Source organism: Silurus aristotelis (assembly GCF_946808225.1).
Source record: "Silurus aristotelis genome assembly, chromosome: 15".
Classification (NCBI taxonomy): domain Eukaryota; kingdom Metazoa; phylum Chordata; class Actinopteri; order Siluriformes; family Siluridae; genus Silurus; species Silurus aristotelis.
In genome coordinates this window covers 6,228,556-6,249,366 of record NC_139588.1, presented here as the reverse complement: position 1 = coordinate 6,249,366, position 20,811 = coordinate 6,228,556, and the positions used below count along the sequence as shown (strand labels likewise).

Here is a 20,811-nt window from a genome sequence, read left to right as displayed (position 1 = left end):
GTCCTCCTGTTTCTAGCATGCTTGACCTAGTTGGTGTTGTTGACCCTGCTTAAGGCTTGCACTTTGGATTTGTTTGCCTGGTGATTCGTTGAAATCAACCTCAATTGAAATGCATTTTTCTCAGAGTCCTATTTTAAATAAAAATGCAATGCTGTACCGCCAATCCAAGTTGGAAGAGCTTATTTAATTTAATTATACCAGAGGTGCCCAAACTTTTTCCTTTGAAGGGTCAAAAATCTAACTTGACTGAGGGCCAAAAAACAAACCTGACTCAGGGCTAAAAATAAATGTTGCATTATACTAAATATTGTATTACAATTACAGTTGCCATGGTTTCACTCTTCAAAATAAATAAATAAATAAATAGGAATCATTACACTCTAGGGGCTTAACGGTAAAAACGGTAAAAACCGAGGTACATACAGAACCATGAATTTTGTGTACCGTTACACCTCTATTACACAGTAATCATGCTCAACTAATACAGATTTTTTTCAATTCTAGTCCAGTGAAACTTAAAGTACAATAAGAAACAATCCAATTTACTATACAGTAGTTTTACAATAGAGTTCTAATACAGCGATTTAGTGACCTCTAATGAGAAGCAGGAAGTTTTTTGTGGCATGGCGAACCAAATCAAAGATACCCACAGGTCACATTTGGCTTATAAGCCCTAGTTTGGGTATCTCTCAATTATTTATATTTATATTAATAGCATGTGGCAGACACACTTATGCAAAGCGAAAGCCAGTGGTGGACAGTAATTAAATAAATGTAATTTGTTACTGTACTTTAATAGCTTTTAGCGTATCTGTACTCAAAACTTTACTACGTTTCAAAGTCAAATATCGTACTTTTTACTCAACTACATGTTGCAAGATCAGTTGTTCCTTTTTATTTATCAGGATAAAAACTTAACTGGTCAAACACGCAGCAAACCACCAATCAAGGTCGAGCACACACTCTGTTTTGAACTTGTTTTAATTGCCGATGGTGGCACGTACTTTCATTAACATACAGTTCAGACTCCAGATTCTAACTCACCACAACACCCGTGGCCTTATTAACGTAATTTTTTTTAAGTAGATGTAAAGTAGGTTTTGGATAATTTGAACAGATATCAATCAGTGTTTGACTCATTCTATTAATAGATCGTTGTGTTGAGAGTAACATCAGAGTTTTTTCACATAAACTGAGTTGATTAAGAGTCTTGTGATAAAAATGATAATAGGAACTTTATGAAATATTATAGCCATAATTAATCATTGTATTTGGATACTTAAGTACATTTTAAGGTAAATACTTTTGTACTTTTACTCAAGTGAAACTTGATTACTGAGTGTATCACTTCTTCTACGCAACTACAGTGGGGTCTTCCTGTACCCTTAACAGAGAATCAGCCTCGAAGCAGAATGTTTTCTCCTCCACGTTTGACAGTGGGGATGGTGTTCCTGCTGTCATATTCAACATTTCTCTCGAGTCGAGTTGATGCCAAAGAGCTCAATTTTGGTCTCATCTGACCACATCTCATTCTCCCAAGCCTTCTCTAAATCATTCAGGTGTTCATCAGAAAACTGTTCATGTGAATTCTTGAGCAGAGGGACCTTGGTGTGTTACCAATGGTTTACTTTGTGACTGTGGTCCCAGCTCCCTTGAGATCATTAACAAGCAACTCCTGTGTAATTCTAGGCTGATCCCTCACCTTTCTCAAAATCATCCTCACCCCATGAGGTGAGATTTTGCATGGAGCTCCAAAGCGAGGGCGATTTACTTATCTTGTGTTTCTTACATTTTTTAATGATCATGCCAACAGTGCTTCTTTCACCAAGCTTCTTTCTGATGGTCTTGTAGCCCATTCCAGCCTTGTGCAGGTCTACACTCTTGTCCATGACATCCTTTGACAGCTCTTTGGTCTTGGCCATGGTGGTGGAGAGGTTTGAATGAAAGAGGTTGATTCTGTGACTGGTGTCTTTTATACACATAATGAGTTGATTTTAAGAGATCTTTCTTAAGGGGACAGGACTAATTTGCATGTGTGGGAGTCAATTCCTTGCTGGTTGGTAGTCAATCAAATACTTATTTCTCTTGATCAAAGATATAATCCTTATAATCCTTTTTCTGGATTTGTTTGATATTCTTTCTCTCTCTCTCTCTGTTAAAATAAACATACCATAAAAATTCTAGACTGTTCATTTCTTTGTAAGGGGTACATTTACAAAATCAGCAGGGGATCAGGTCCCTTACGAGGGAAATATCAAGGTCTGTGACGTCGTGGGGCCGCCTTCCCCTGGGCTCACCACCTGCAGGAGGGACCGCAAGGGACGGTGCTGTGAGGATTGGGCAGCAGTCGAAGGCGGGGACCTGCTTAGACTGCTGCCCCCGCGACCCGAATTGCGGATAAGCGGGAGAAAATGAATGAATGAATGAGCAGGGGACCCACTGTACATGGCTTGTGTACTTCTGGTTTGTGTACCACTAAGCTTCCACTTTTAAAGACTTTTAAAAAGCTTCCACAATTTAAACCCATGACCTTCTGATCTAAATTTAAACAGCTTGGCCACTGTACTACCACTTTCCACTTATCACCTGATCATGGATTTAATTCATGATTATTCATATTGTATTTTAGATTTCAATTTTGCATTTTTTCAAGTGCTGTTACAGCATATTATCAAAAGATGTATAATTTTTACTTGCTTAGATGTATAAAATACCTCCCATTTATGCCTTTATGACTTTATGACTCTTTTCATGACTTTTTTTTGTTGTGTTGTCCTTGTTTTAGTACTGTGAGCTTTCCCTTTTTTATCATGAAGATTTGTTGGTATGATCACATGCAAATCAGGTGTGTTGTGTTTGTGCCTGGTAATTTCTAAAAGCTTTGTAAATGTTTAGTTAAGTTTGGCTTCCACAAACATGTTAAGGGGTAGGGGGGGTAAGGGGTGTTACAGGATCCTTGTGAATTTGTGACTGGCATGACCGCAGATTTACTTTATGGATTGCAACTATTTTGATCTGTGCACATGATGTGCTCACAGTTGTACAAAACAAACAAGACAAATTGTATGTGGCTGTAGAATCCCTATGCTTGTAAACGGTGAGTATTAGAGTTACAATAGCTTTCCTGTCTTAAGTAACTTCTTTTTCTAATCAACAAGACTTCAGAACTCACTTTGATTTTTGTTTTCCTATGTAACTGTTGTTTTTGAAATTCTCAAACTATCTGCGGTTTCTGAAATACTCATACCAGGCACCAAAAATCAGCCCTGGACAAAAACACAGAGATCACAGATACTGGTGTCTGATATCTGCATGGTTTGGTGTACTGTACTACTGCCACATGATTGGCTGATTAGAGAACTGCTCTAATTTGGAGTTATCACTTTTACATATGGTGATTGATGTTGAACTCAACAATTATTTTTTCTTCTTCTTCTTCTTCTACTTTTGGCTTCTCATATTAGGGGTCGCCATAGTTGATCATCCGTCTCCTTACCCCTCTGTCCTCTACATCTGCCTCTTTCAACCCAACTACCTGCATGTCTTCCCCCGCCCACATCCATACACCTCCTCCTTGGCCTTTCTCTTTTTCTCTTTCCTGGTGGCTCCATTCTCAGAATTCTCCTACCGATATACCCCATGTCCCTCCTCTGCACATGTCCAAACCATCTCAATCTCGCCTCCCTCACCTTGTCTCCAAAACGTCCTACATGCGCTGTCCCTCTAATGAACTCATTTATAATCCTGTCCACCCTCATCACTCCCAATGAAAACCTTAACATCTTCAGCTCTGCTACCTCCAGCTCCACCTCCTGTCTTTTACTCAATGCCACTGTCTCTAAACCAAACAACATCGCAGGTCTCACCACAGTCCGATAAACTTTCGCTTTAACTCTTGCAGATACTCTTCTATTACAAATCACTCCTGCCACTCTTATTCACCCACTCCACCCTGCCTGCACTCTTTTCTTCACTTCTCTAACACACTCTCCATTACTTTGCACTATTCACCCCAGGTACCTGGACTCCTTTACCTTCTTCACCTCTTCTCCCTGCAACCGCACCACTTCACTGCCCTCCCTCTCATTCACACACATGTACTCTGTCTTACTCCTACTGACTTTCATTCCCCTTCTCTCCAACGTGTACCTCCACCTCTCCAGGCTCTTCCCCACCGGCTCCCTACTCTCAACACAAATCACAATATCATCTGCAAACATCATAGACCAGGAGACTCCTGTCTGACCTTGTCTGTCAACCTGTCCATCGCCACTGCAAACAGGAAAGGGCTCAGAGCCGATCCTTGATGTCCATACTTCTCTGACACACCTGACTTCCTCATACATTACCACAACTTCTCTCTTGGCACCCGGTCGTACACTTTCTCTAAATCCACATACACACAGTTAAACTTCTGCTGACCTTCTCTATACTTCTCCATCAACATTCTCAAAGCAATAATGCATCTGTGGTGCTCTTCCTCGGCATGAAACCATACTGTTGCTCACAGATGGTCACCTCTTCTCTCAGCCTGGCTTCCACTACTCTTTCCTATAACTTCATGGTGTTTTGTCCCCAGCATAGTAATCTTGGTAGTTGATAAGGATGTCGAATATTATATGCATTGTACTTCTAAGAGCAGTTATACCATTTTCTTATAATTCGGCAAAGATAAAAAAAATCATTTAATTGTTTAAATCATAACTCATTGTTAAAGCTTGTGCCAGTTGTAATATTTCAAACCTTTGAGAACAAACTTTACCAAAACATTTCCTCCTATAATTTGTCCTGAAAAAGGAAAAGAACAGATCCACTGTGTCGAGATTTCATCATTATGCGACGCTTCACCATGTCGAATGATGTTTTTAATTTTTGAGGTCTGCACTTGTCTGTACTGTATCGCGGATTTGAATGTTTAGTTTTTTGGGGTTATTTACATCATGGAGGCTTTTTAGAGGTCGGGGTGTTTAGCGTTCCTGGAGTAGCCAGAGATTTTGTTTTTGTTTGCGTGGTCCCTTTTTCCTACGGATGTGGAGGTTGTCATGGGGATTTCAAAAAGCATCATGCGAGGGTTGCGTGAGGTGTTTTTATGAGAGTTTGATTGTATCACTTTTAATGATTAGAGGCAGAGATTCAAAATTCATAGTTAAGAACATAGCTAAGACATATTTGGTGCCACATACCAGTTTCCTATTATGCAAACTTTTATGATAAGCAAATCCGTTTCAGCTGCAAGTTGCAAGGGTCTCTCACCTTTTTTTACACCATTATCCAGTTTTATTTTTGATTATATTCCCACGGACTGTTGTTGTTTCATTGAAAATAATCCAGTGGTTCGTCTCTCAATGAAAGATGCCATGGCAATTTTGAGGGCTTTATTCATACATTAGCTAATGTATCTCTACATGTTACACACACATGGAGTTTGGAGCAAGACCAATTTGAGCATGTAGGTTAAAACGGTTATGTAAATAATTTGCTAAACCTATTGCAAGTATGGATTGAATTTTCAACGTTTTAATATTAACTGCTAATGCTTTATGCTGTTAAATACACAATGGGTTGAGTGGCATGACACAGATTGGGTGTTTGACTCACCAGATCAGTGCCATGTCTTCGGACATCTTGACAGAATCTGTATTTGTGTACTAATAGAGTCAAAATGTGAGTGTCAATGAAGACAGATACTCAGTGCTGGTTAAAGTGGGCTTTGAATAAAAATGCTATATCATGTTTGCTTCAAACCATGCCACATGGTTCAGTAATCTTATAGAGATGTACTTATGTGGTATGTGAAATTGTATATCCAATACTTTAACTGTAAACAAGTGTGGCAACATGCTGTTCTGCATGAGCAGTTCCAATTTCTAAATCATGGAAATGAATATTTCAACGGTAAAGTTGAGTAAGTTCAGATGATGTTAAACTGGCGTTAACCATAAAGGCATGGACATGGTCTGATACAAATCTCTAATAGACTGTGGAATTCAAATGCTAATCATTGTTTTAATAAAGATATAGAAGGGTAGGGGTAGTAAAACTCAATTTAAAATGTAATATCCAAAATGGCAATGCATTTCTGTGTAAGTTGGCAGATAAGGAATAAGGCAAAAAAAGACCTAAGTGATTTCTCTAAGATGTAAGGTTTTCTCAACAATGAGGCTGCAAAATTGTTGTTCAATGGATGTTTTTTGTTTTGTGCACCTTCTTGTATAACTGTTGTTTTTTAAATTCTCAGACAATCAGTGGTTTCTGAAATAATCACACCAGACACCAACAATCACACATGGTCAGTCACAGAAGTATCTGCATGATTTAGTACATTGTACTACTGCCATATGATTAGCTGATTGGAAAACTGCTCTAACTTTGAGTTAATCTAAGACATATAGAAATTGATGCTGAACACAATTTTTTTTTTAATTACTCAGAATTTACTGATGATATAAAAGTGGATGCGCTCATCCACAGCGTGCACTATATTAGACTGACCCCAGTTTATGATTAATCTTGGCAATTTATAAGGCTGTCTAATAGCTATGATTGCACGATGCTGATATGGCAGTGATATCAACATTAACGCTAAGTGCTCAGTGCTGTAACCACTGCGGAATTTACTGTGTTAGTCAGTGGCTGTAATTAAACAAGAGGTTCGGGCCATCTGTCTGACAGAGACCAGGTGCTGCTACTCCTCTTTTAGACTTTTACCGAGGTGCCTATTTTAACCTGAGACCCAAGGGGTTGGGGGAGGACGAGGGGCACCTGTGGACACAACTACATATAAAATCAGGATTATGCGTAAGTATTATTTATATGCACATACTATACACTTTATATCCCCTCTATATGCAGATATATACTGAATAAAAAATCTGAAGCCAATTTTACTAAAACTACATATAAATAATTGTTTATGTATTATTTACAACATACACTCATCATTTACCTTTACAGGATACAAATTTTCTATGTCGCTGTATAAGAATTTTTATATAAAGTATTTGTCTCGAAACATTGTCTTATTTGACAACTGATATAAAAACACCTATATTTAAAAGGACTAAGTATTTATGTCTTGGTTGGGGACAGCTAGGAGTAACTGACAGTCTTGACCTTGTGGTTCCCCATAAAGAAAACTAAAAAACAACAACCAACCATCCAAACAAACAAACAAACAAGCAAACAACCACAGCCAAACAATAAAACAAACAACCAAAATGACCAACCAAACACATGAATAAACAAACAAACAAACAAACAAACAACTAACCAAAAAAAACAATCAAAAAAACAACCAAGCAAACAAGCAACCAAACAACTAACCAACCAACCAACAACCAAAAAAAACACCAGCCTAACAAATGAAGAAACCATCGAATTAATAATTTGATTGAACAAAACATAAACACATAAAAGTGTGTGTGTGTGTGTGTGTGTGTAATGGTGGTGGTGGTGGTGGTGATAGTGGTGGTGGTGGTGGGGTGTTCAAGACCCCAGCTTTCACACTCGAATAAGAAACAGAAAAGCTGTGACAGAATGAGATGGCATTCAGTTCTTTCTATCTATCTATCTATCTATCTATCTATCTATCTATCTATCTATCTATCTATCTATCTATCTATCTATCTATCTATCTATCTATCTATCTATCTATCTATCTATATTTATACATAGTGTACATATACATATACATACAGTATATATAAGATGGTCCATGAGTTATTATATTATATATTATATTATATTAACTTTTGTGTGGCTGGCAAACTTATATTTATATGCAGTGTTTGCTCCCCCCTCCACTCGCACACAATATACACACAGCGCTCTACCACACGCCTGCTGCTACATACATACAATATATACTGTATGGTTTATACATTACGGTAGTGCAAATTGCTTTGTTGTGCTAAATTATGTACTGTAATTTGTTAATAATTTAATACTACCCCATACTGATTACCATTCTTTAAGACTCCTAGGTACTGACTCCTGGGTAGGCTGGGCCAAGTCTCAACTTTTTAAGTTATAAAGATATAAAGAAATACAAAATTTACTTCATTGCACTCTTCTAATTGGATTATTTTTCATTCCATGTCCTAATGCTGCATACGAACAACACAATGCTGCTGTGTGTTTCATTTTTTCTTTCCATTTTGTGTGGTTAAATGTTTGAGAACTTGTTTCATCAAAACAATGCGAGTCCAGTGTTCATTAACTAAGGGTGAAGGTGTAAGCCCTGCCTCCCCTTTGCTTTTATTGGATGGGATTCTTTTGAACGAGCTTCCACAAATTCCAGTCACATTCTCAAGGTTCCTGTTGCAAAATCATCAAAACAATTTCAACAAGAATATCTGGCGTATAGAAATGATTGTGCGTATTTCCAGGACGTTTCTTTCCACCACATGAGTGATGTATTTAATGTCCAAGCTGATATGATACTCAGAGGTGTCAGCTGAGGTGCTGCTGGTGGCAATAACCTGATATGGAGTTGTGTCTCTTTTGAGTGTGAGCAGCAGGGCTTTTAAATGGGTTAGAGAAATAAAGACCAACGCTGTAGACGTGCTAATTGGTTAAGAATATGAGGGGAAAGAGAGAGAAAGAGGCCAAGGAGGTATCAAACCAGAGGAAACAAACAACAAATGGTTCAGTAGCCCATCCCACCTACAACGCTAAAAGACGTTATTTCTTTATTTGCTTTAGTGTCAATTTTCTCTCTCTCTCTCTCTCTCTCTCTCTCTCTCTCTCTCTCTCTCTCTCTCTCTCTCTCTCTCTCTCTGTCTTGCTCTCTTAATTTTAGTACTCCCTCCCACCCCCCTCCCTACACCACCACCTTCTGTGTGTGTGTTTCACTCACAAGCAGCACTTAAGCTGGTAGTAGGAGTGTCTTTATTCATGTGGATCAGAGTGTAGCCTAGGGACAAGTCCGCTCAAGCGTCCAGAGTGAGCGTTTCACGGATTTAGAGCCTGCACATATTCAATAACTCTTGGTTGGACGAAGAGGGCCACAGGTAAGGGTGAAACTTTCAATTCTTCTCAAAGTGTCAAAACTTTTATGCTTCCAGATATGATTGTCCTTTAAATAACTAATTGCATGAAAGATCACACTCATAAGCTACACTATATATATATTTAAAGGTACCATTGTACATATTCCCATAACTTTATAATTGTTCATGTGAACACCCTGAAAGAGTACCCTGAGTGTGAGATTCGTACTGTTGATGCTGCTGGATGATTTTGATTAGACCTAGTCTGATTTCTCCACACCGTGCACAAACTGGAATGGCAGAGGTGTGGCTGGTGTCAGATTCTGCTGTGGTATTGTAGTGATGAGCAGCTCAGCTGTCAGGCACAGGGACCTGCTCTGTCTTCTCTCGGTGCTCGAATTTTGGATTTCAGTGCAGTGAAATAAACTAATAAAAGGGGGTGATTCTGTAATGAAATAAAGGCCTTCATTTAGCTCAAGAGTTTAAAGCCTCCCTGTGTTTTGTGGTAAAATGTGAGTGGGGCATAAAAGGTAAATTTGGTTCAGGATTATTCCTAAAGTAACTTTTGATTCAGCAGTTGCTGGGCAGCACTGATCAGTGCTTCTATATGAGGCATCAGTGTGTGTGTGTCTCATATTTCTCCCTCGCCTGTCTGTCTCCACTTCCTCTATTCTTATCGCCTTTCCCCGACCCCCTCCCCTCTGACCCCTGACTTATGAGTGTATATGGTATCTAGTGTAGAAAATTATTTTTTACCCCTCAGATTGTGCCATAAGTCTCGTCCTCATTTGTCAGCGACTCGGACTGAACGAAGGCACAAGAGCATATTAATCTTGGCCTGGCTACATAAACGTCTACACTCCCTAATGTAAGCACGCACACTCCTATGCACTGTCATCAATCAGAGATTTCACCTCTGTCCGTGTGTTAGTCTTTCTCATAAGCTCCATGGCTATTATTTGTCGGAACCATCTTTCTTTCCAGATATACAATTTGACCTTCCTGCCCCTCAGGCTTTCTCGCTCTGTGTACTCAAATGATATCTAGCTTACATAATGTATTATGGTTTCTGTTTTGATGGCAATGAAGTGTAGCATAATCTTTGTGGATTATTATATACAACTAATTTATGTTATGCTTAGGGTTAGGGACCAGGCAAATGTCTCCACAAGGTCAAAACTTTTATTTATTATCTATCCTTGTGAAGACGGTTGGTAATTTGCATACACACAAATGCGGGATTATGTGATTACAGTTTTTCTCAGTTGCATTTCTCAAATCATCCTTAATACTTGCAAACCAGTAAGTGCATTTCTCAAAACAATTTGTACAAACAGCACCACACAATGAATTGCTTGTAAAAGCCTGCACATTTCTTATAATCCTTAGTTCATCTCTCAAAAGAAAACATTTGTGTCAATAAACATCTCATTGCCATGTTCAGAAACAATATGTTCAAAATGTTTAGGCATGTTGTCAATATGGTGAAAATGATTTATACAATACAGTGATTGAAAATGCACAATTTCTTCTGTACGACATCTATGAATTTCAACAGCACAAATGTACACGTGACTGCATGTGGGATACCGATTGTAAGAGACCGGATGGGATTCACACTTTTACTGTACTGTACTAGTGTTCATTCGTATCCTGGTCGTTCCTTCATTTTCAGAAATTGTAATTCTGTGTTTTGCTCAGTATGTCGCCAATTGAAGGTTCACGAGATTCACCTTTGACCTGTTTTAGATAACTAGTTGATTATTGGTTGATCTGGTGCCGTTCACTCGCCTTCATTAGTGACATTCAAGATTCATTTGCAAAATTCATCAATTCTGAACACATTTACAAAAAATGTTTAATAGAAATTTAAGCTTGACAGATTCTGACAAATGATTTAACCATTTTGCACTCGTTGAATTTTGTAATGAACTAATGCCGAGATGTTTTGATGGTTAAAACTATTCAGGTGAGAACCAGTATTATTTTGTTGAACAACTGCTGATGTAGGAAACAGCAGACACTTGTACACAATTAATTAAAAGAATGTACCAAAACATTCGCACTTTGTTCAAAGCAACGAGAAATTGCTTTTATGATGTGCACAAGTGACGACATGATGTTGAGGTTGAACAAGCCTTGAGAATTTAATTTCTGTTCTGAGAAACGCTCCAAAGCAACTGAGAAAAACTGTAAGACAATTAAATCTGCACACACTGTATACTACATGAATAACTCTATACAAAGGACATATTCCTCCCAAGCGCTCACATCATTCAGTCTGTCTTGCACACATACCCACACACACACACACACACACACATACACACACATGCTCCAGAAAAGGAGGGTGAGTGACTTGTCCTAAGTTAACCTAGCTTTCAAACTCGGGATTGCCAAGTTACATTGTCTCAGGTTTCTGTGCCAAAGTCCTAGGAGGATGGACATCAGAAAGAAATGAAAAAAAAAAAAAAGTTATCCTTCCTTTTTGTAAACATCAGTCATTATGTTTTATCAGACACCATGACACAGATGAGCTGCATATGGAATGGATTAGTACACACACACACACACACACACACACACACACACACATACACACACACACAAACACAAACACACATACATGAGTTATCACTCTCATATAACCACAATGGGGTTATTACCATACAAAAAAGCGTGCTGCGAACACCCAATTCTCTGTATGAAAGCGAATGTTTGGCACATCTGTTCTTCTTCCTAAGCATGTGTATTACTGCTTTTGTCAAAACTCTCCCAAGCTCATGAATGCAGCCCTGTCCGGCTCTGACCGTGGGTGGAAACACTGCCGTGGCTCGGGCTAAAAGTTTCAATGCATTTGATCTTTCATCTGAGGATGAATATGCATCGGTCCGTATTTATGGTTCGTAATTACGAGTCCTGCTTTCCTTGTTCCGCTCCGAAGCCGCTCTCGGTTCCTGCGGTTTGCACTCATGACAGGAAAAGTACTAAACCCCCGGTGGTGTATGTGCAGAGATTTTGGTTGCAGCATGAGCGCTCATGAGCGTGACGTTGCCTTGCATGTGTCTTGATGAATCTGAGGGAGGATATGGCTTTGAAGACGTGCAGTTTGTCCGGCTGTAGCGGTGTGGGTAGCGGTTACACCTAAGCCCAGGGTTGGAATTGCGAACGGTCTGATTGACAGATGTGTGCAGAGACATATAAAAAAGCACTAGTGTGCACACAGATTGCAGCAACACCCTCACTCACCTCATGGACCTCATGGACATTATTCTTATTTTCTGCTTTGCATGGAAAATTGAAATAGAAGGCTATGTCATGGCCAAACCACAGAGTCTCAAACTTCTTTCTGTTGCTTTTTCTGATGCTGGTTCTCATGCTGGAGCACAGAACAACTTCTCAAAGTCTTATTCATAAATTACCCAGTGAAAGTGAGATTAATGTGATGGTTTGGACAGTAGAGTTATGCACCTATTCTCTGGAACATTATAAACACTGACAGGTCAATGAAATAACATTGATGATCTTGCAACAATGGCACATTTTAAGGGGTGGAATATAGTAGGCAGCAAATAAACTCAAAGTTTCAAAAGCTGAAGTGTTTTGGAAGCAAAAAAATGGGCAAGTGTAGGAATTTGAGTGACAAACTGGGTCCGGGTATCTCCGGGTCCTGGTCTGGGTGTTGTGGGGTATATCCATTGGTGATAAATACCAGCTTTGGAAAGAGTAGTAAAGTGTTCTTTTCAAGTATTCTCAAAGTATTGTTCTTCAATTCAATTTTACTTAAGTACAAGTAAAACTTATTTACTGACCCCTGTTCATTATTCAAAACTCTTACAATGGATCAGAAATGGTGCCCTGGTCTATTAAATGAAGTTTTTATTTATATCATGTAGAGAAGAATAAAATTTTTGCCTGTGGTGTTGGATTTCTGACTTTGGAAAAAAGGTGAGCTGGTTTAGGCAGTGTAATACTCTGGGCAAAGTTCTGATGGGAAACCTTAGGTCCTGGCATTCATGTAGATGTTACTTTGACACGTACCACCTACCAAAACATTGTTGCACCCCTTCATAGAAACTATATTCCTTAATGGCTGTTGCCTCTTCTAACACAATAATGCTCCCTACAAAAATTGTTCACGAACATGACAAAGTGTATCAGAGTGTTAACTGCTAACATCATGATGATAGATACCACAGCACACCCTTAGAGGTTTTGTGGAGTCCAGGCCATGACAAGTCAGAGCTGTTTTGTTGGCACAAGGGCAACCTACAGTATACACTCACAGGCAGGTAGTTTTAATGTTATGGCTGATAATTACCTCCTTTTACATGCAACACAAGCCCTCTTCACTATTTAACTCAGTGTGTCTTAAATAGGCTTGATGAAGCATCATGTGCCCTTTAATCGACAGTAATGATGTGAAGGTACAGGAGTAATCTAAAGGTCAGTAAGCACTTTGGAGGAGAAAGTCTACTAGGCTTTGATGCCTGCAATAGGGGTAAAAAGACGTATAACTAAGAATGACCATGTTTATTATCATAATTTGAGTTGCTATACTTTGCTGTACTTGAATATCAGGATGTGTGTTTGACTCAATTACTTTTACATGTGATAATACAGCTGAACTGAAACCCCAAACTGTCTAACTTGGTTCTAACAGTAGAATAGGAAAGTCATGTTTGAAATTTTATTTTAACGATTATTACTTTCTATATAAAGAATGCATTTTATTTACACCTCTCTTGCTAGCAACCAAGAGAATTTAGAAACATGGTTGTATTTCAGCTAAACTGCATATTAGATTTTCTATACTTATACTTTGTATACACTTACAAAGAAAATCGCATTTTCTTTTCATATACACCCACATTTTTTAAATCTCAAATAAACATGGTGTTTAATTCAGATTGTCATTTGGGTAAGCAAGTAAGGAACAATTCCTTAGGAGAAACAGAATGAAAAGATTGAAATGAAATAGAATGAGAAGAGCAATAGATGTGAGATTGTTGTTTACAGATTAAAGAAGAGATTAGTAGGCATGAGCAAGATCAAAACAATCTACTAACATAAGGAAATCGTTTTACCACTTTACCACATAGGAGCTTGTTAATCAGCATTAATACTTGTATGGTTTATTGCATTTATACATTTTTTTATTGATTGCTGAAGAACTGCACAGTTACATTTTTGGTAATTTTTTTAAGTAACATACTAAAAACAACTTGTAATATTTGATGATGAAGAAATATTTGTGTAAATCTACTTGATTAAAATTTACATACAAATCTAATAAATGCATTGATGAAAAAAATGTGCTGACCAAACTGTTACCACAAAGTTGGAGGCACACAATTTAAAAGGATTTTTGAATGTCCAGTATGTCAATGCCCCTGTGCACAAAACCAGCTCTGTCGAGATATGGTTTATATAGGTTGGAGTGGAAGATCTTGAGTGGCCTGCTATTAAGCTCTGACCTCAACACTATTGAACATCTTTCACCCTCACCCTCACCTACATCATTACCTGACTTTTCTAAACCCTCATAGCTGAAATCTCCACAAGTACACTCCAAAATCTAGGGGAACATCTTCCCAGAAGAGTGGAGGTTATTATAACAACAAATGGGGACAAAATGTGGAATGGGATGTCAAAAAAAACACAACAATCATATGGTCAAGTGTCCAAAAACATTTGTCCATATAGTGCAGTTTAATGTGCAATTTAAATAAGCAGAATAAATAATAGTTGACTAATCTACCAGTTTTTCCAGGTATTTGATACAAGCATATCAGAAACTAACATACTTTTTGAACCTCTTATTGGGTGTATAGTAATATCCTTGTAGTAAATCGGATAGTGTAAGTGATATAGTGACAGATCTGAACACAATGTGTTGAGATCTATTGAAATTGAAGTGGAGACATGAGACTGCGGATGTCTTTTGTCTCAGAAGGAAACTTGAGAGAAAGGAGATGTAATTAGAAGATTTCTTTTACTGTATATGTTTTATTTCCCATCTGTCTTGGAGGATCTGTGAGGATAATGCTGAAATTTTCATTTAGACTTCAAAAACTTCAAGAAGCTCCCATGGAAAATTATTCATCCTGTCTGACAGGCGTGTTGGATTTCTGCAAAGATTTTGGTGTAAATAATACTGTAGTCTGTTGAGTCTTGTTGCTGTGGCAAGCCATCTCCTTCCTCATAGATTACAGGCGTGGTCAGGCGGCATGTGGAAACACTTACGGCAGTCTTGGGGTTGCTAATTAGTGCAAACTTTTAAATACCAGACTTATTATAGTGATCAGTAGGCAATAGAGCATGGTCTATGAGAGTGTATAGGAAGAAACACAAGCTTATAGAGTGTGTAGAGCACAAAAGTCTACTTTCTTGATCAGGTTTCAACCGCTATGAACAGACAAAGTGTAGACAAAAGATGAGCCAGTCTGTGATGAAGAGAAATGAGCTGAGACTCTCACTCTAAAGACAGCTCAAAGAGGATGAAAGAAAGAGCAGTGAGAAGAATGTCTTCGACGCTTTCTCTTTGTTCTCTGCTCCTGGTCTAATCAGTGAAGGGATCTGAAACCACACACAACTTTTTGCGGCCGGACTTTAAGCAAACAAAATCTTCACCACCCTCACATGGTGTATTTTACTGTATGAATGAGTCATGATTCTGTTTCGCATTAGAACGAGCATGTCAGGAAGCGAGACGGGAGAATGACAACACTTAGAAAATGTGTGCCTCCGACCTTCAATTCAGTAGTTGGATGGCGATTAATTTATGACCTTACACTGTAGTTGTTTCTGCTAATTATTAGAAGGAATATTTTCAGAAATTCGAAAACACTTTACAATAGCCTGTAATATTAATGCCTGAATTAATGTCCGAATTTAGTACTATATCATGTCTGAACCCAGCTTTCTAACATCGCTGGGATATGTGAAGAAAGAATTTCACTATGCTTTAATGTACATGTGACAAATACATCTATTGTATATTCTACTTCATTAAGTCATGCAATAATCACGAACTAACCTTAACTATAAAATAAGTCCTAAAAATTTCTGTACTGTAATTTATGTTAGTTTATAGTTTATGTTTCGTTAATGTATTATTTAACACTAATGACCTAAATGCCCTTCAAGAAATAATATCCATTAATTGTGCCTAATTCCAGATTGTTAATATAATGTGCCGTATGCAACCCCTGTCCACAAATGTCACTGGATTGTGTTGGAACACTTCTATAGAGAATTCCATTCAACTGAATTAATTTCTATGTGTAAAGCTCTTTTAACAGTGGACATTGAATCAAAGCAGCTTTACAGAGATAGAGGATATAAAGTAGTATAAAAGAATGTATAAGTTTAGTGCATGTAAGTGAGTGAGTCAGTGGCAACTGTGGCAAGGAAAAGAAAGTATTTTGAGGATGAATTTGGACTGTAATTAATATCAAAGGTCCACTAAAATGGCTCAGGATCACAGGCGTGAACACGTGGACACCTCAACAATAATGGAACTTTAATGAATGGACATTTGGTGTTGATGAGGATGAGGTTCCCTTTTGAGTCTGGTTCCTCTCAAGGTTTCTTCTTCATACCATCTTAGGGATTTTTTTTCCTTGACACATTTAGCACTGGCTCGCTCATTAGGGATAAATTTACACACCAAAATTATACATTCTTTTATACAACTTCATGTCCTCTTTATCTCTGTAAAGCTGCTTTGAGACAATGTCCACTGTTACCAGAGCTCCACAAATAAAAACCATTTATATTGAATTGGACTTTTAGTGTTCTTCACAAGAGATGGTATAGCTTTTCTACAATCTCCAATGCCATTACCCACCAGTTACAGCAGCTGTACTGAGGCCTCTCTCTTCAGAAGATGCTGAGTAATTTTTTTTAGATTGGTTTTACATTCGTAGCCAAATGGTGGCTCTTACCAAAAGGTCTCTCTGTGGCATTGTATGGGGATTTGTTATATAATGTGTCACAGCTGAAACACTTCCAAATGTCCTTGTACTCATGAGGAGCCTTCCATTTTTTCTTTGTGTCAATTAGACTGGTCTTCATCATGTTAATGTTTGAAAAAGTGTCAGTGCTTTAGAGGATAAATAGTTATAAAAATACCACTGGTGATGTCCCCATAATTTCCCAGAAATTGTACAAGACCTAGTAAAGGTCTTTTGAAATTATGGGGCTATGGCAAAAATAAAATGTCAGTTAACCACATCAGACTTCCTGGGATATGGATTCGGGCTTGCATTCCTGATGAATTGCTGTTTTTCTGTCCACAGTGCAATGTGTGAAGTCTGTTAAACACCGAATGGAAACATTAAGATATGATATGAATTTTTGTCCATGCTTAATTGACAAGTTTTCTATTAAAACTGGGTGTTTTGAGCTCTGTGTGTCTGCTTACAGCTTCTATCAGGAAAATCCCCATATAAAATATATATATATTGCTTATATTGATAGTAAAATTGCTGTCAAAATGGTTCTCTGGCTGGTAGGGATGTATGATTCCGAAGCAAATGTGTTAATAGGACATAGGTGTCGGCCTGAGGTGTGGAAATGACATGATGGTGTAAGGAATATGAGCCAAACCAAATGGTTACGTCCACGATATTTACAAGAGTTTTTCCAAGATGCTGTGGAATGTGTGAAACACATGCTCCCTGCTTGAGAAATTGAGAACAGATATGAGAAAAATCTCTATACACTTTTTGCAGCTTATCAGGAAACAAACTTACAATGGATTAACTATGCACATAAAGTTTGATAGAGGAAAATGAAAACCTGACCCGAACTACGCCACGTTGTTGAGCTTCTTTATAGACGTCTGAATAATGTCCTGGAATTTTCTTGAGCTCTGCCAATTCTTCAAACAGCTGTTTTGTCGGCTCTTAGGCTTACAACAGGGCAAAGAATAGCTTTAAGTGTTTGCGTTTGTGTGTGTGTGTGTGTGTGTGTGAAGGGTACAGGATACTCTGCTTCCCGTAAGTATTAGTTCTTGTACCCTTGGGGTGTATCGGAGAGTTCTACACAAAAAAAGCCATCTGAGGTCATGGGTTCATGTTCACGTGAGCTAGAGTGTGTATGTCTGTGCATGAATGTCTGTCTGAGTGAGAGTAAAGCATGCTTGCTCTCACTCTGTCCTTCATGATTCTCAGACCTATGCGTCACGCCGAAGTGCGGAGTCTCCAAAGCATGAGTGTGTGAGACACCTGGATGTTTTTCACTGCCATCTGCACACATAAACTACATAAGCTTGTCACTGTCTGAATATCAATCAAATGTGTCATGACTAAGCATTGTTACCTGTCAGAGTGAATAAAATGCTCAAATTCAACTCAAAGACAGAGGGAAAAACCACAGTATAGGCGGAAAACCACAGGCATTAGCCTTTTGAGTGAAGGGTAATTGTCAGCACAGCTGGTGGGATATTAAGAAAGCTTGGTAAAGTTCAGTCTAGTGTAATCAGCTTCTATCAGACGGTTTTCTCCAGGCTTTCCAGGTGAGACAACTGACATACCCTGATTTAGTCATTTTCTCTGGTCTGCTCTGATCTCAGCTAGAAAATAAACAACAAAGTGGCAATATTTATAACAGATAAACAGATTCTTGATTGGATTCCAAAATGGCACAATATGATGTTTTTAATGGTTTTAAAAACAATGTATTGGTCAGGAAATGAGCAAGAGTGAACCAAACATATAAAGTAGCATTACGGGAAAGCATTTCCACTGGATTCCTTAAAATTTTTAGGTAACTTGAGTACAAAATAAAAGAGTTGGTGCTGTTCCATTTAATACTGATGAGCTTTAAACGGTTGATGAGTTGCTGAGGGATCTTGTGCAACTCAATTCAAATCATAATATAAAATATTCAAATATGATCATGATATACCTTTGTGCAATAAAAGTGGTAGAGGTAGTAGCTTAGTGGTTAAGGCATTGTATCCGAACTTATTAGTTCAAATTCCAGCCACGCCATGCTGCCACTCCTGGGCTAAGGTTACTTTCTTTCCTTTCTTGGTAAATAGTGGCACAGTAATGTCTCAGAAGTGTATTTGGTTCATTCTGGCTTGTTTCCTGAACATATATAACATATACATTTTTACATTGTTTTCTTGCCATCGTCGATCTTACTTCTGAAGGGAAAATTTCAGGGAAAAGAGGTCTTAGACAAAGCTAAGACGTGTCAGGCAAACCCTAGAATAACATGAGCAAAGAACAAAAGCTTGATAAGTCAGACAAATATACAGAGTGCTAGTTCATTGTGAGTAAGTGGTTTGTGTGTGCTTATACTGTACATTTTGTCAGTGATTGAGTCTAGGTGCAAACAATAATCTTGTGTATGTGAACGTGAGAGTGTGAGAGTGTTGCGAGTCCATGGTGGTCATGTCTGCAGGCTGCAAGGTGTTCTTTTTTGTTTTTACATTATAGCATTTGGCAGATGCATTTTGGATTTATCCAGAGCGACTTATATTTATTGGTGACTCATGAATTACAGTAATACAAATGAGCAGTTGAGGTAAAACTGAGCAGTAGTTGCTTGTTGTTAGTGTAATGCCTTAACCACTGAGCAACAACCCCCCCTATATTGCTGATGGAATTCACCAATGAGGACTTAGACATATTAATTTGCTTATTAACCTCTAATGACCTTAAAATCGCTGGGAAACATGTTGATTTTGATCTTTATCCCATGCCATGTATTTGCCAGTCTAAAAAACTGTCATTATTCATTATACTTTTCTATTTTTGACTGAAGAGGACGAGCACTTTTATTTTCCACAGTCTATTTGATCTGCGCTATGCATTTGGAAATGCAAGCCAGCTGTGGTACGAGACGTAGATTTAAGACTTGGAATCTGAAGTAATAGGATAAAACAGGATTAAGGTTTATTGCATTAAAACCAGTATTAAATGATAATTGCGTTCCAGATTGAGTAACTGGATTAGCATGTAAACTAAACTATAATTTAGTCAAGGATTTTATTCTTGTGATGTCAAGTTTATTAAATATGTACGTGTATGCGAAGCGTATCGGATTAAACATGTCCCCTGTATATCAGCGGTATGGTATAAGTTAAGGCATTTGAAAGACACCCTTATCCAGAGCAACTTACAGTTATTACATTTATACAACAGAGCAGGTGTGGATTAAGGGCCTTGTTTAGGGTACCAGCAGTGGCAGCTTGCAGGCGCTGTGATTTGAACTCATGACCTTCTGAGGTGAGTTTTGCTTCAGCATAACGCATATTTTGTTTAAAAAGTCACCATCCCCCTTTGGCTCATTAAGGCTCTGTATACTCTAAAATATTCCGATTTATGAGGCTCTTGTCGTTGTGATTTAGCTCAGCATTTGTCACATCCTCTCTTGCTCGGCTCTGTTAGCTTACTTATGAGTGTTTGTTGAATAGTTTTCGAGCCGAAGCAGGCCGACCTTCCTGCATTTTGACGGCGCGTAAGGTATGGCACAGCTGCAACCCTTCCACCAAACAGATTTTCTTTAGTCACAACCACTTCCATCAATAATCACCGAGCAGATCTTTAGGGGACTAAATATTTGGTTTGCAGAAACAGACGCTAATAGTACGCTGTAGTAAAGATCAAAGATTGACCTCTCGCTGACTTTTTTCTTTGCCGTTTTGTCGTTTGACGCACTTGGCCGGTCCATCACAGCTAACCCTCCCTCGTTGCTCTCTGATTGGTCAGGTGGTTCTGTGAGGGGCGCGAGCTGCACCACTGTCCTGATATTCAGATCTGGCAGGATGGTGACCTGCACACGCTGGTGATCGCCGAGGCTT

General features: G+C 38.4%; 1 protein-coding gene across 14 annotated transcripts in view; it reads left to right on the top strand.

The window, feature by feature from the left end:
• Positions 1 to 20,811, top strand: part of palld (palladin, cytoskeletal associated protein) — a 104,440-nt gene that overhangs the window by 30,928 nt on the left and 52,701 nt on the right. For 8 of the 14 annotated variants that reach the window (XM_083562949.1, XM_083562941.1, XM_083562951.1 and 5 more), the window contains exon 3: positions 20,720 to 20,811. This exon is cut by the window's right edge and continues 84 nt beyond it. The exons of 1 other annotated variant lie outside the window; for it this stretch is intronic. In XM_083562949.1, coding sequence (XP_083419075.1) covers positions 20,720 to 20,811 — 92 coding nt within the window. Of the gene's footprint in view, positions 1 to 8,860; positions 9,012 to 20,719 lie in introns of those variants that run through there. 5 more of the 14 variants (XM_083562946.1, XM_083562944.1, XM_083562945.1 and 2 more) reach the window with 1 other exon arrangement.